The sequence below is a fragment of the Platichthys flesus genome, chromosome 13, assembly GCF_949316205.1.
Source record: "Platichthys flesus chromosome 13, fPlaFle2.1, whole genome shotgun sequence".
In the NCBI taxonomy this organism is placed as follows: Eukaryota; Metazoa; Chordata; class Actinopteri; order Pleuronectiformes; family Pleuronectidae; genus Platichthys; species Platichthys flesus.
In genome coordinates this window covers 2,758,863-2,771,545 of record NC_084957.1, presented here as the reverse complement: position 1 = coordinate 2,771,545, position 12,683 = coordinate 2,758,863, and the positions used below count along the sequence as shown (strand labels likewise).

At 45.5% G+C, this 12,683-nt stretch overlaps 1 protein-coding gene across 1 annotated transcript; it reads left to right on the top strand.

The window, feature by feature from the left end:
• Positions 1 to 22: 22 nt before the first annotated feature.
• Positions 23 to 8,871, top strand: LOC133967270 (actin-related protein 3-like). Its single transcript, XM_062402612.1, is given in 15 exon segments — positions 23 to 272; positions 3,242 to 3,297; positions 3,594 to 3,718; positions 3,970 to 4,080; positions 4,203 to 4,298; positions 4,452 to 4,559; positions 5,363 to 5,506; positions 5,590 to 5,732; positions 5,734 to 5,759; positions 5,853 to 5,947; positions 6,161 to 6,237; positions 6,239 to 6,284; positions 6,639 to 6,699; positions 6,702 to 6,721; positions 7,675 to 8,871. Coding segments are annotated over 15 exon segments (1,248 nt in total). The 5' UTR covers positions 23 to 228; the 3' UTR covers positions 7,771 to 8,871.
• Positions 8,872 to 12,683: the final 3,812 nt, after the last annotated feature.

The following is a 12,683-nucleotide window of genomic DNA, read 5'->3' as shown; positions in this document are numbered from 1 at the left end:
CCTCTCCCTCCTCCTCCTCCGCTGACTGACAGCCGCTCAGTCCTGCCCGTGCCCGTGTCGCTCTGCCCGGCCTCCGCCATCTTGCCTCTCCCCTGGCTGCGAGAAGCCGAGTGCGGAAGTGGAAGCGTAGAGTGCGGGCTCCGGGTTCCGCCTGTGGACGCTCACGGATCCTCCCCGACGACACCGCCTCGTTTCAGCGCCTCGAGTCGAGCACGGACCCCGGGAGAGATGGCTCAACGCTTACCGGCATGTGTGGTGGACTGCGGCACAGGGTAAGTGGCCGGGAGCGGGGCGTGCAGCCGAGGGGGGCCCGGGTGTCATGGAGTGTCTGGGTGCGGGCAGGGGCTGTCAGTGTCAGCGGAGGAGCCCGGGTGTTTGTGTGTGTGTGTGTGTGTGTCTGCGGGCGTTAGACCCACCGCTAGCCTGGGAGCTAACATGCTAACGAGCAGCTAGCTGTGGTTGTTGTGTTCCCCAGCGGCTCAGGGGCACTACGGCACCGCTAGGGTTTCACCTCCATCGTCCTGGTCGCTCGCCAGTTGCACCAGTAGCGACATTGTATCCCCCCCCCCCCAGCTTGTTTCTCCTGTGTCACCGTGAGACCACAGACTGGGGAGGAGGAGGGGGGGCGGATGCCTCACATCTGGCTCCATTCATTCAGAGGGAGTTCAGCTGGTGTTGACAAAACAGCGTCCCACCACAACATTACATGTTCTACCAGATTTCCCAGTCCGATATGTGGCCCTGAATAGAAACCAGTGTGATACTGGTGTCTCCACTCGACGAGGCGCAGCGCCACTTCCTACACAGCCTCCACTTCCTCATTCACGCGCTCTGCTCCATATAAGGAGCTGTTCTCGACCTCCGAGCATGTTTTTCTGATTAACTTCTCTAATTCCGGCTCCTCAGAAGGTTGTTGGTTCTATTCTCGGGCGATCCGTCTCAATCAGGTGCTCGAGCAGTCATTTGCATTTGTTCTGGCCTCGACATCGAAATGATGCTTTGAGAGGACAGAGTAAAAAAATCACAGATCCAGATGTTATCTGAGGAGCACTGTATAGATCAGTGTGTGTGTGTGTGGGTGGGTGTGCACCTCCTGTCCTTGGTATCAGGTATATTTTGACTCCTGATTGTTATGTCATTTTATTTTTTATAAATAAATAATTAAATCCACAGCGAGGAAGGGGTTTGTGTTTCAGGCGATGTGGACATTCGCTCAAATAACTGTCCTCAGGTGATGAGAGGTGTGCTCAGCTAGTTTTCTTTTGGGGGGGGGGGGGGGGCTTTCATGTAGAGGCTTGAACTCCTCACATTGCATACCTCCCCCCCCCATCCCTCCAGGCTGTAAACCAGAGAACTGCTTCAGATCTGCACTGGGACCAGAAGAAGGAAGTGCAGCTGAGACTTGGGTTAGCCTCCTGTGCTAGTTCCTACTCATTAAGCAGATGTTCCCTTTTTACTTTAATAGCCCGGTCTTAAAGGTACAAGGCAGACGACATGTTCCAGTAACTGCATCTGCAAGTGGTACTTAATTATCTGTGGAGCTAACACCTGATCACCAAGTTGGTACAGAGTTAGTGCAAAGTCACTGAGGGAGTTCAGGATGTCCAGAGGAAGACGGCTCCACTTCCTGACACACATCTACCTTCTAAGTTGTTTAATGACTGCATGATAGATCAACCACAGTCACATCAGGGTGCAGGTGTCGTCTTATGTGCAACACTGACATGAATGTAGAAATCCCATGTGTGTTACCACAGGGCATTTGAAGGGTTTGGGTGGAGGCGTTGCTTCATCTATCTTTAGCAAATCTTTAGTCTAAATCTCATACCACAAGGCTGCAGTCATTAATGAGCACAGGTCGAAAGTGAACCAACGTTACAGACGACAGGATTTAAGTCAGTTGTACGATTCTAAAGTAGATGCCCATAGAATCATGTGTGTTTTTAAAATCTGGTCGACTCCACTCTTGTGCGTCCTGTGCGATGATGTCCACTGTCAGACGTGAGTTGTGTGTTTTCCGCGTGTCGAGGCAGGTTGAGGGAGACAAGCTGGGACTGTTCTGTGGTATGAAGGTGTTCAGAGCTCTGCTGCTGTCAGACCACACTACTGGTGGCATGAAGCAGCTGTTGATAGTGACACACATACAAATCATGCAATATATGCATTAGACACTACTGATAATACGACTTCTATTATTGTAATAAGAGTGAAACACATTCATGTCTCATACGTTGAATCAGCTGCTGTTGTATTAATTCACACGTCAACAACCTTCAGTTCGCTCAGGGCGCGTCAGCTCTCGTCTTTATTCTTTTAACTTCTCATATTTATGGAAATATGCAGCTTTTTCAGCAAATTTTGTTTTTTATAATTAGTTTCTACAGTGGTGACATCATCGCATGCCTTTGACCTTGGCAGTGTGACTTCGTGAATTTGCAGCTTGACTCAGCAAAGTCTTTCAGCAACTCAGCACTTTATGCCTTTTCCATTGAAACCAGTTGTTGACGTTGAAATGAGGGGATCGTTCCAGTCATAACAACCAGTGGAGTTCCTCCTGACTTCCTGATGCTGCCTCTTCCGGCTGCTTCTTGTCACAGTCAGTTGAACTCAAAGAAGCCACTGTTGTGACCAGGATGTGGCCCACAGTGCCCACAGTGCTCTGGACGAGTCAGAGGTGTCCGCTCTCAGTCCCCTGGCCATGAGGGCTATTATGGGAGTCTGAGCTTAGCCCAGTCCGGACTACATCTGGTCAGCATGTGCCCACAAGACCTTCATACAGAGGAGGGTTCAAACTCTAGAGTCTTTAGCTGAGGTTGTTGCAGGAAGGACTTTGAGAAACTTGGTAAAGGTTTGATTCTCTCCTTATCACAAAGCAGAAGGAGATACAGCAGCTGATGCTGAGGTCATGCTGGTTTATATTAAGGGTTAGTGATCAGTTTATACAGAAGGGACCCCCCCCACCCCACCCAGTAGACATATGAATAGTTCTCAGTTCCCAGTGTGACATGAATGGCTCTTTTAATGGCCTCCTATTAGCAAACCCCAGAGCTGCTGCTGCTCTTGGCATCAAACCAACTCCCCACAGGACAGGGATGGCATTGATCAGAACAATAAGGGAACGCAGCCCAAAATAATCTTCGCTGTAGTAAATGTTCACACGTCTAAATGCAGTTCCAGCTCTGTGTTGTCCAGTTCATCCAACTGGCTTCTAATGGAGAAATGTTGTTTTCTTCTCTTGCAGTTACACCAAACTGGGGTATGCAGGGAACACAGAGCCACAGTTCATCGTTCCATCATGTGAGTATTTCCCTGTATGTTCGATTCCCTGACCACCAGCCCGCAAGGCCAGTGACACCAGCAACGAAAAGGGGAAATGATACAAGTTTCAAAAATCCTCCGACAACAATTATAAATACTTTTCTAACTTTGACTTTGTGCCTTTAACACTTTGAACACTTTAAGGGTCTTTTCAGGTCATATTTCTGTATATGTAAATGTCTTTTAGATTTTTGAAATGACACTATCTTAATTACCTGCACATGTACCTCACACAACCCTGTAGCCAGGTAATGACTTCTCTCTTCTCTCGTCAGGTATCGCCATCAAAGAATCAGCCAAGGTCGGGGACCAGGCCCAGCGGAGGATGATGAAGGGGGTGGATGACTTGGATTTCTTCATTGGAGATGAAGCAGTAGACAAACCCTCATATTCCACTAAGGTACGGGACCCTGTTGGATTTATGAACCTGCAGAAGTGACTGACAGGCCGATATTTTAACAGTATACATAATAGATTTAACAATGAGTAAACAGGAAGCAGTAGAAAGGAGATGGTTTCCCTGTCTGATTAGTAGGTGACCGTTTCTCTTTGAATGACTCAAACAGGGAAGAGAGAGACTTCACAGGGAAACCAGGACATGACCTGTACTGAACATTATTCTAATTTTAACCTGAACCTGTGTGTCAACAGTGGCCAATCCGTCATGGGATTGTGGAGGACTGGGACCTCATGGAGCGCTTCATGGAGCAGATCATCTTCAAGTACCTGAGGGCGGAGCCTGAGGACCACTACTTCCTCCTGGTGAGCACGTGACCCATCCAGAGCTAGTAAACACAAAGGGTCAGCCTCAGTGAATTCATCCTTAAATGCCCTCTTTTTTAAATATCTTATTTTGTCTTGTTTGTGCGTTTGTGTGTATTCAGACCGAGCCTCCCCTCAACACACCGGAGAACCGAGAGTACACAGCTGAGATCATGTTCGAGTCCTTCAACGTGCCAGGGCTGTACATCGCTGTGCAGGTGAGATGTGATGGAACTTGTTGACATGACGAGTCATAAACACTTCTTCCTCATGGGATCAGCTATAAAAAGTCTAGCTAATTAACATTTGAACATATAATCTTATATATAAATCTCACATGTGCTTCATATGTGTGTTTTTGTGCGTGGCAGGCTGTGCTCGCCCTCGCCGCCTCCTGGACATCCAGACAGGTTGGAGAGAGGACGCTGACGGGGACGGTCATCGACAGCGGAGACGGTGTCACTCACGTCATCCCTGTGGTGAGTCTACAGATCCCTCAGTTAATCACTGTCTCTCACACATGCACACAGCTCCACGTTTCTGAAGAGTCAACGCTTTGCTCTGTACATAATGATAATAATAACAATAACATTATTTGTATAGCACTTATCTAAACAAGATTATAAAGTGTTTCCTTCATGGACCTTCAGAAATCAGAACTGTTGAGTTTCTCTATAATGTTTAAGGTCCTGAGATAATGTTTTTGATTATTTGTTTTATTATGATTGGCACTGTACTACAAAATATATAATATATTTATGTAGCAGCTACTTATGTTCCGTAATTGACTGTTTTAATTTTAGAGGGAGACATAGTAATAAATGTTTGCTCCCCTCAGGACAGCATTTTAATTATTAACTTTGATCATTTTTGAATCTTGTAAACGCCCGTGGCTCAAATTGAATTACGATTAGTGGCATCTGTGTTGAGTTAATGTTTTTTTTTTACTTGCTCAGAAACCGGATAGAGTTGATGTTTAAAAGCAAACAGTGAGTCAGAGGTTTGAAAGCTGCTCCGTTTCAGGAAATGTGTTTGCAGAAAACCTTTAGAGACCGACTGACTCGACATTTATCTGCATGTTCAGCAACAAGTGCAAAAAATGAGCCAAACACAACACGGCTGGGACGTGGACAAGCAGAAATGAAATGGAAACATCCAGTTACAGACTCTGTGTCAGTTACAGACTCTGTGTCTGTGCTGTCCTCAATCTTTGTCTTTATGTTGAACGTTATGTAACATCAGCTGTTTTCAGTCTCTCTCTCTGTTCCTCTGTGTCTCTCAGGCTGAAGGTTACGTTATTGGCAGCTGTATAAAGCACATCCCCATCGCAGGGCGAGACATCACCTACTTCACCCAGCAGCTCCTGAGGGAGAGGGAGGTGGGCATCCCCCCCGAGCAGTCGCTGGAGACAGCTAAGGCGGTGAAGGTAGGTCCTCCGCTACAGCTCCCATCATCCACTCCAGAAAAAACTCAAAAAACACGACCTTGTACTCGTTCCGTCCCCGGCAGGAGCGGTACAGCTACGTGTGCCCGGATCTAGTCAAAGAGTTCAGCAAGTACGACACAGACGGCTCCAAGTGGATCAAGCAGTACACCGGCATCAACTCCATCAGCAAGAAGGAGTTCACCATCGACGTCGGCTACGAGCGCTCCTCGGCCTGAGATCTTCTTCCACCCCGGAGGTGAGAATCACAACACAATCTAAGATAACTGGAACCCACAAACAGTAGCGAGGGGATTAGAGCAGAATAACAAGTCTCCTCTCTCATCCCAGTTTGCCAACCCTGACTTCACCCAGCCCATCTCCGAGGTCGTGGACGAGGTCATTCAGAACTGCCCGATTGATGTCAGGCGTCCGCTCTACAAGGTAAACTGTCGTCCATCTGTCAAACCTTTTATTTTGTTTAAGATTCACTGTTGGAGACATTGTTTTGTGTCGAGTTGGGACATTTGGCTGAGTATCAGATCCCCGGTGCCAAGTGGTGTTTCCCTCCTGCCCCCTCACTACGTCCACAGGTCACCGGGGTTAAAGGCTTCTTACTCTACAGCTCTCTGATCCCCGTCACCTTTTCTCCCGCAGAACGTTGTTCTCTCAGGAGGCTCCACCATGTTCAGGGACTTCGGGCGCCGCCTGCAGAGAGATTTAAGAGGTCGGTTGATGCCGACTGAAGATGAGCGAGGAGCTGAGTGGAGGAAAGCTCAAGGTGAGCGGGGCCCTTTCATTTACTGCACAGATCGATTCCTCTCAGCCAAACACAATTACTGTGTGAGGAGTGAATGAAGATCAGATTACAGTAACATCTTAAACCGTCCTCTGTGATGAATAAGGAAATAAATAAACATCATTCTGAGTTTAAGTATTATAAACTGTTTTTTATGCCAAAATATCCCGGGATCTGACAATGAAACACTTACTCTGCTATAAAGAAAACATGGCCTGTGTTAGAGTGTACATATATTTGTTTTAAAGCCTCTAACAGTTTGTCTTCTTTCTTTTTGCGTCCTCTCATCACTACTGCATCTCTGATCCTGGATTTGTCTCTGTTCTCTCTCCTCAGCCAAAACCAATCGATGTCCAAGTCATCACTCATCATATGCAGAGATATGCAGTGTGGTTTGGTGATCAATGTTAGCATCAACTGTGAGTATTTCAATGCACACAACTCTATCAACATGCAGTCAACACACACACAACACACACACACACACACTTCTCAGTGTTAAGAGACAAGAGACATACGTCCTTAAATCCTTGATGTATTCATAAGGTGAAAATTGACTTTGTGTTAATGTGTCTGTTAGAGTTCAGGTCTCAGTTCACTTTTAATTCATCTTTGTTTAAATGAGGAAATTCTGACTCATCCATTAGTTTGTTAAATGCACTTAGTCACTGCTTGTATGGGAATAGAGCCCCCTGGTGGAAGGGGAGGTGTAATGTTTCCAGTCCATATTCCATTATCTGCGCAAGTGGGAGTAAATGTAGATATTAGATTTATGATTTTTATAGTTTAGTATAAGAGATGATTCAGAAATGCTTGTGAGTCTTTCAGCTTCTAAGTGGGGGGGGGAGGGGGGGGGGGGGGGCTGTCTTCATATATATGTTTGATTGACAGCTGGGGCATCAGGGGCAGTCAAACATAGTTAAGAAAAACTTTCACTGCAAAACTGACCCACACACAAGGCCGGGCGATGCTACACAACTTTCAGACCTAAACTGACTGAGTTGACATTTGCAGGCGATTGTTGCAGCTTAATATCGAATTAGCTGTGAACTTTCACGTGGGTGAACGTTTGTTTTGAAACTCATTCTGCAAGTACAACACCAGTTGTGTGTCCTTATTGTTAAGATAGATAAAGTGTTAGACATAGAACTTCAATCATTTTATCCCTTTTGTCAATGACAGTGAGATAAACCCTAATCTACCGAGTGCACTTGATCTAATGTGGCGTTTGTTGGATGATGTCGACAGCTCCTGGCGTCAGGATCCACTGGTTCTTCACATTTCTTCGTGTACAGACACACTAACACGTTTTAGTTATTGTCTATTCTTTAAGCTGGTCTGTGTTCATCGTCCCCTTCATGTGTTTCCACAGCCGGAGTTCTACCAGGTCTGCCACACCAAGAAGGACTATGAAGAGATCGGGCCGAGCATCTGTCGCCACAACCCTGTGTTCGGGGTCATGTCTTAACTCAGAACCCGACAGTCGAACAGAAGCGGGTGGGAGCTGGGACGGGTTGGAGCGGGGGGGTTGGATTGATGGAAGGTTAGTCAGGATCAGGAGGTGGGACGATGGCGGCGCTTCTGTGCTTTTTGATTAGTCGTTCAGCTGTGGGGACGCAGAGGAGATCCAGAATATAAAAAGATTTAAAAAAAGGAAAAGAGACCAGACCAAACACAGACCGGCTGGAAAGTTTATTGTGAATGTTCTTTTCTTATGTTCTGTGTTTCCTGCTTTCTTTCTTTCTTTCTTACTTTTCCTTTTTCTTGCTTTTCTTTTTCAAAATGAGGGAAAATGGTTCGTAAACCAAAATGATTTAAAAAAAAAAAAACCTTTCTGGATCTGTTGAGCAAAATGCTGTGAGTGACTATGATGATGATGATGATGATGATGATGATGATGATGATGATGATGATGATGATGCATATACAGGTGGTGTTGGTGGAGGCCGAAGATGATGACAGAAACATTGATAGTAATTTCCTGACACCAGAACATATTATTTATGTTTATCGAGCACGAGTCCAGGCGAGATCTGACGACTCCTGAAACCATTGACGAGTTTAGAACATATTATTGTCTGTTTTTAATTTCTGCAAAGAATATCAGCTTCAAATTTCCATGTCTGTGTATCACAATAAGAGCTTGTTTATATTTCATACAAAAGTTTTTATATGTAAAACTTGGGAAATCAGGGGTAAAAAAAGAAAATGTAATCGATTACAATATGAACAAACGACTGTTTTAAAACCATGGTGCAGCTTTGATACGCAGTATTTGTTCGGGTGGGCTCGCCGTTGTTCCCCATGTGTCATCGCTGTCTTGCCCTTTAATTCTCAATCCATAGATTCACATCTGTTTCACTTCAGACTGTCAGGTTTCCATCTCTGATAGAGTGAGAGAGAGAGAGAGAGAGAGGACTTTCTGAGGTTACATAAGGAACGACTGTCAGACCAGTATTGTTAGACTAGAAGTTTTTTTTTAATTATTAAATACCAAATTATTAAAATAATGGAATTTGTGTATTTAATGCCTTGCAACATTCCAATAAAGGCTCAAATTTGTTTCTAAGTCTTGGAGTGTTGTCGTGTGTGTGTGTGTGTGTTCATAACACCAAGTTTTTAGTCTTTAAAGCACAAAGTCCACAAACTTACAACAACACTTAAACTCACAAGCGTCTCCCAATGTCTCGAACCCAAACTGGACTCCACTGGACGGGTGGACTCTGCAGACCTGAAGGACAAATCAACACACGTTTACTTTTATGGACGGATATTCCCCGTGAGATAAAGCCATGCAGTCTTAATTATTCAATATCTGCTACTATGTTCAAATCAAAAGGTTTTATCCTTTGAGTAAACAGGACTTTTATTAATTGATGAAATCCTGAAGTGGCTGTGACGAGCCTCTCCAAGCAGGAGCCTGAGGGGAGGAGCTTGGTGTCATCATGGATGTGTGACAGACGGTGATAACACCACACCTAACTGCCAACACGTCGCTCAGGTGTCAGAGCTGAACTTTCAAATGTCAGGTTCGTTCTGCAGCTGCTGAGGAATCCTGCTCAAGTTCAGGGAGTGCAACAATAAGAAATCTGTGAATGATATGAGACGTTTGAACGCTGAAGCTTCAGCAGAGACTCAAGGTGCTGAAGCTGCTCAACAAGCCAAAGTGAAGGAGATCAGCTAAAGGGGGGGGGGGGGGGGGTAGTTAGAGGTGTCAGGAGGACAGGAGACATCAACAGGGTCAACGTTAGAGATGATCTGGCCTGGGACGGTCTCGTGTGCAGGGACGATGGCCGTGCAGATCTCAGACGTCTCTCTGGAGGAAACTATCTGTGACTGGAATCTGATTCCTGCAGCCAGGGACAGATATCACCAACGCTCATTTGTTCTTCCCCATATAACCAACGTGACTTACAAATGGGGGCCGACCGTGAAGCTGCAGCCCGGCAGGAGAGATGGGAGTTAGGACGAAGAACCACAGATGTTCACGAGACAAAGTGCAGGAGATCAGATGGTGAGCTGCTCTGTGATAGATGCTGGTTGGGCCTGTCGTGGTGTGAGAGGTGCTGGGAGAGGAATCCATGTTCCTGTAGAAATGTGAAGTCCCCCCCCCCACCCCCCCCCCCCCCACCCCCACCCCCCGGAGACGGCAGGTAGAAGACAACCTGGACAACAGCAGACACAGAGAGGGGGGGAGGGGGGGTGTGGTGAAGTATTGTAACAGTAAATCTATAATGTGGTTTTAGCAGCTCTACAGCAAATCAACCAGCAGGTTCCAGAATGACGTGGAAAGCCATTTAGGAAGAGGAGACTGTTTCAGGATCAGCTGGATCCTCATGGATTCATAATGACACCTTCATTAATCAGGTGTAATGTTCACGTGTCCACATACGTGTGATGACGTGAGTTCTACCACACAGCTGGACATGTATTCATCTGCCAGGTCCTCTGAGACGTGTTATTAAAGTTTTCGATTTCATCCTTTCTGACAAATGACAAATGAAGGCCCCCCCCCCCCCCTCACACACGCACACACACGCAGGTAATGGCTTCTTACTGAAAGTCAAACAATACAGCACAACACTGGGAGGAAATCTACATTTAAATTGTGTTATCCTCCTGACAGGAAGTCAATTTGGGGAAAAGGAAAAAGCTGCCACACGGGCAATTTGTTTTTTGCGAGGCTGCGTTTGTGTCGTAACATCTTCATTGAACTGGACAGAGTTTGTGTTTATAATGCTCATGTTGTAAGCGCTTGTAAATTAATTCTCCAGTGTGTGGAAATAATGATTCAGGGGGTTTGAGGACGTGAAAGACAAACGCTAAACAGTCGCCAGGTAGAGACTTTCTCAAAAGATGTTTAATCCATGTTTATGAGCATTAAATCTATGCATCTCTAATCTCATCATGTGGTCTTATCATATCATATCATATCATAATGCTGATACCGTTACATTTCAACCACTTGTATTTATGCAACAAACTACCTGAAGTACTTGTTTTGTCCAGCAGATGTCCCTCTCGCTGCATCCCTGTTTTTATCTTTTCCTTTAGAGCTATTCTGACTTTAGCACCTTTACATGAACATGCAACCGGGTGGGAGATCAATTTAATGTGGGTCCATCAGTAACGTGTGCAGGTTCACACGAGCAGCGACAGGCAACACGTCCAGAGAGGATGTGTGTTTTCATGAGCTCCTCTGTGATGCAGCAGTGAGGGTGAGGGGTCTCAGAGTGGGATGGAACCCAGGTCCAGACCAGGGCTGTGGACTGAACGATGAGCTGGCTCCTTCCACACAGTCTGCAGGAAGGTTGTGTCCTGATGTGTCAGAGCAGCCAGGCCCATTTGACAGGGCATTTCCTTCTGAAGCCCGTCCGACCACAACCTGAATGGACACTTCTTTATCACCCCACAGCCAATGTCCTGATTCATTTGATGGCTAATGACACATAAACTGCAGTGAGTCCTTGTCCTCTTGCTTCACAACACAAAGGCGTATCTCTTTATCTGCAGTAACAGCCCAGAGATCCTATGCCGTCTCACTTGAGAGAGTGTCGCTCACACAGCGAATGTGTCGTACAGTGATGTGAGGCAGGAAGCAGACGATTGTTGTTGTGTTGTACTGACACAGACACACACACACAGACACACAGAAAGGGCCATTTGCCATGAAGCTGACGTGTTCGATGTGTATTACTTTACATAAATCATAATGTAATGTAAAGTGAGAGGAAAACAGAAGGATTCTCATTACACATCAAACTGAACCCGATAGGTCGGTCGTCTTATCAGCAACAACACAAAGAGGAAGAGACAACAAATCATTTCCAGACATGAAGCTCTGCTGCAGACTTCCCCCCCTCGCTCCGATCGACTGGGACAATACAGACAAAACGTAAGGGACACATTTAAACGGTGAAACTCTGAGAAACGTAAGAACTTGACAATTTATATGTCAAATGTCCCTGTCTATTTTTTACATTACCTTTTATCTATAACCCCTTACTGCCTGAATTCATTTTCAATTATATAAGAAAATAGTATTTGTGTTTTTGGCTGTCATACAGATGCTAAATTAAGTCAAAATTATTTTGCTGCACAGTCCCAAGGCGCTAGTACACTCCGACCACTAGATGGCGGCATTGTGCTTCCAATACCTTCCTTGGTATGTGTAGTATTTGCACCATCAGGCACATTCGTCACCTCGGCGGCATTAAAGCCGGAATTGGGCTTGAGGCAAATTCGCGACATTCGTCCACAAGGGGATATGTGCATCAACGTGAGGGTACGAGTCCAGAACAACAGGAAGTACATGTAAGTACACTATCTTCCAAAAAGCCAAACTACAAAGTGCTTCATGTAAGTGAAACTACCTTTTCAACACCAGAGTTGATGACATCATCTTCTTCACCGAGCTGCAGTCATCAGAGGTGTGTCTTCAGCCTGAGGTGGAACATGTGTCACCCTCAAACAGTCCAGGTTTCTTTACTGTTTTTGAAATTTAAATACGTTTTTCATCTTTCCTTCCGAGTTATTTCCAAAATCTGTATATTTTTTCACTGCCTGTTTATTTGAAGGAGAAATATTCTTTCCGACAATTTGACAAAGTTTCTCAAAGTGTTAATAAAAACATCTGTGATTTACAGGCTTACAGGCTACAGTCCAAACTCCATAAGGATGAAGAACCTTCTCAGCACTGTTCAGAGTGGTGTGTTCCTTTAATCCTATAATTGCTAATTAAGGATTAGAGATTAATCCTATTTCCCCTATTTCCATGAGACGTGGGGGGTTTGTGGTGTATGTGAGCCGACAGAGCCGGGAGCAGGTGTGTGTGTAAGTTTCAAAACAACTCAATAAATTGGTTTGAATATTACTTGGCAG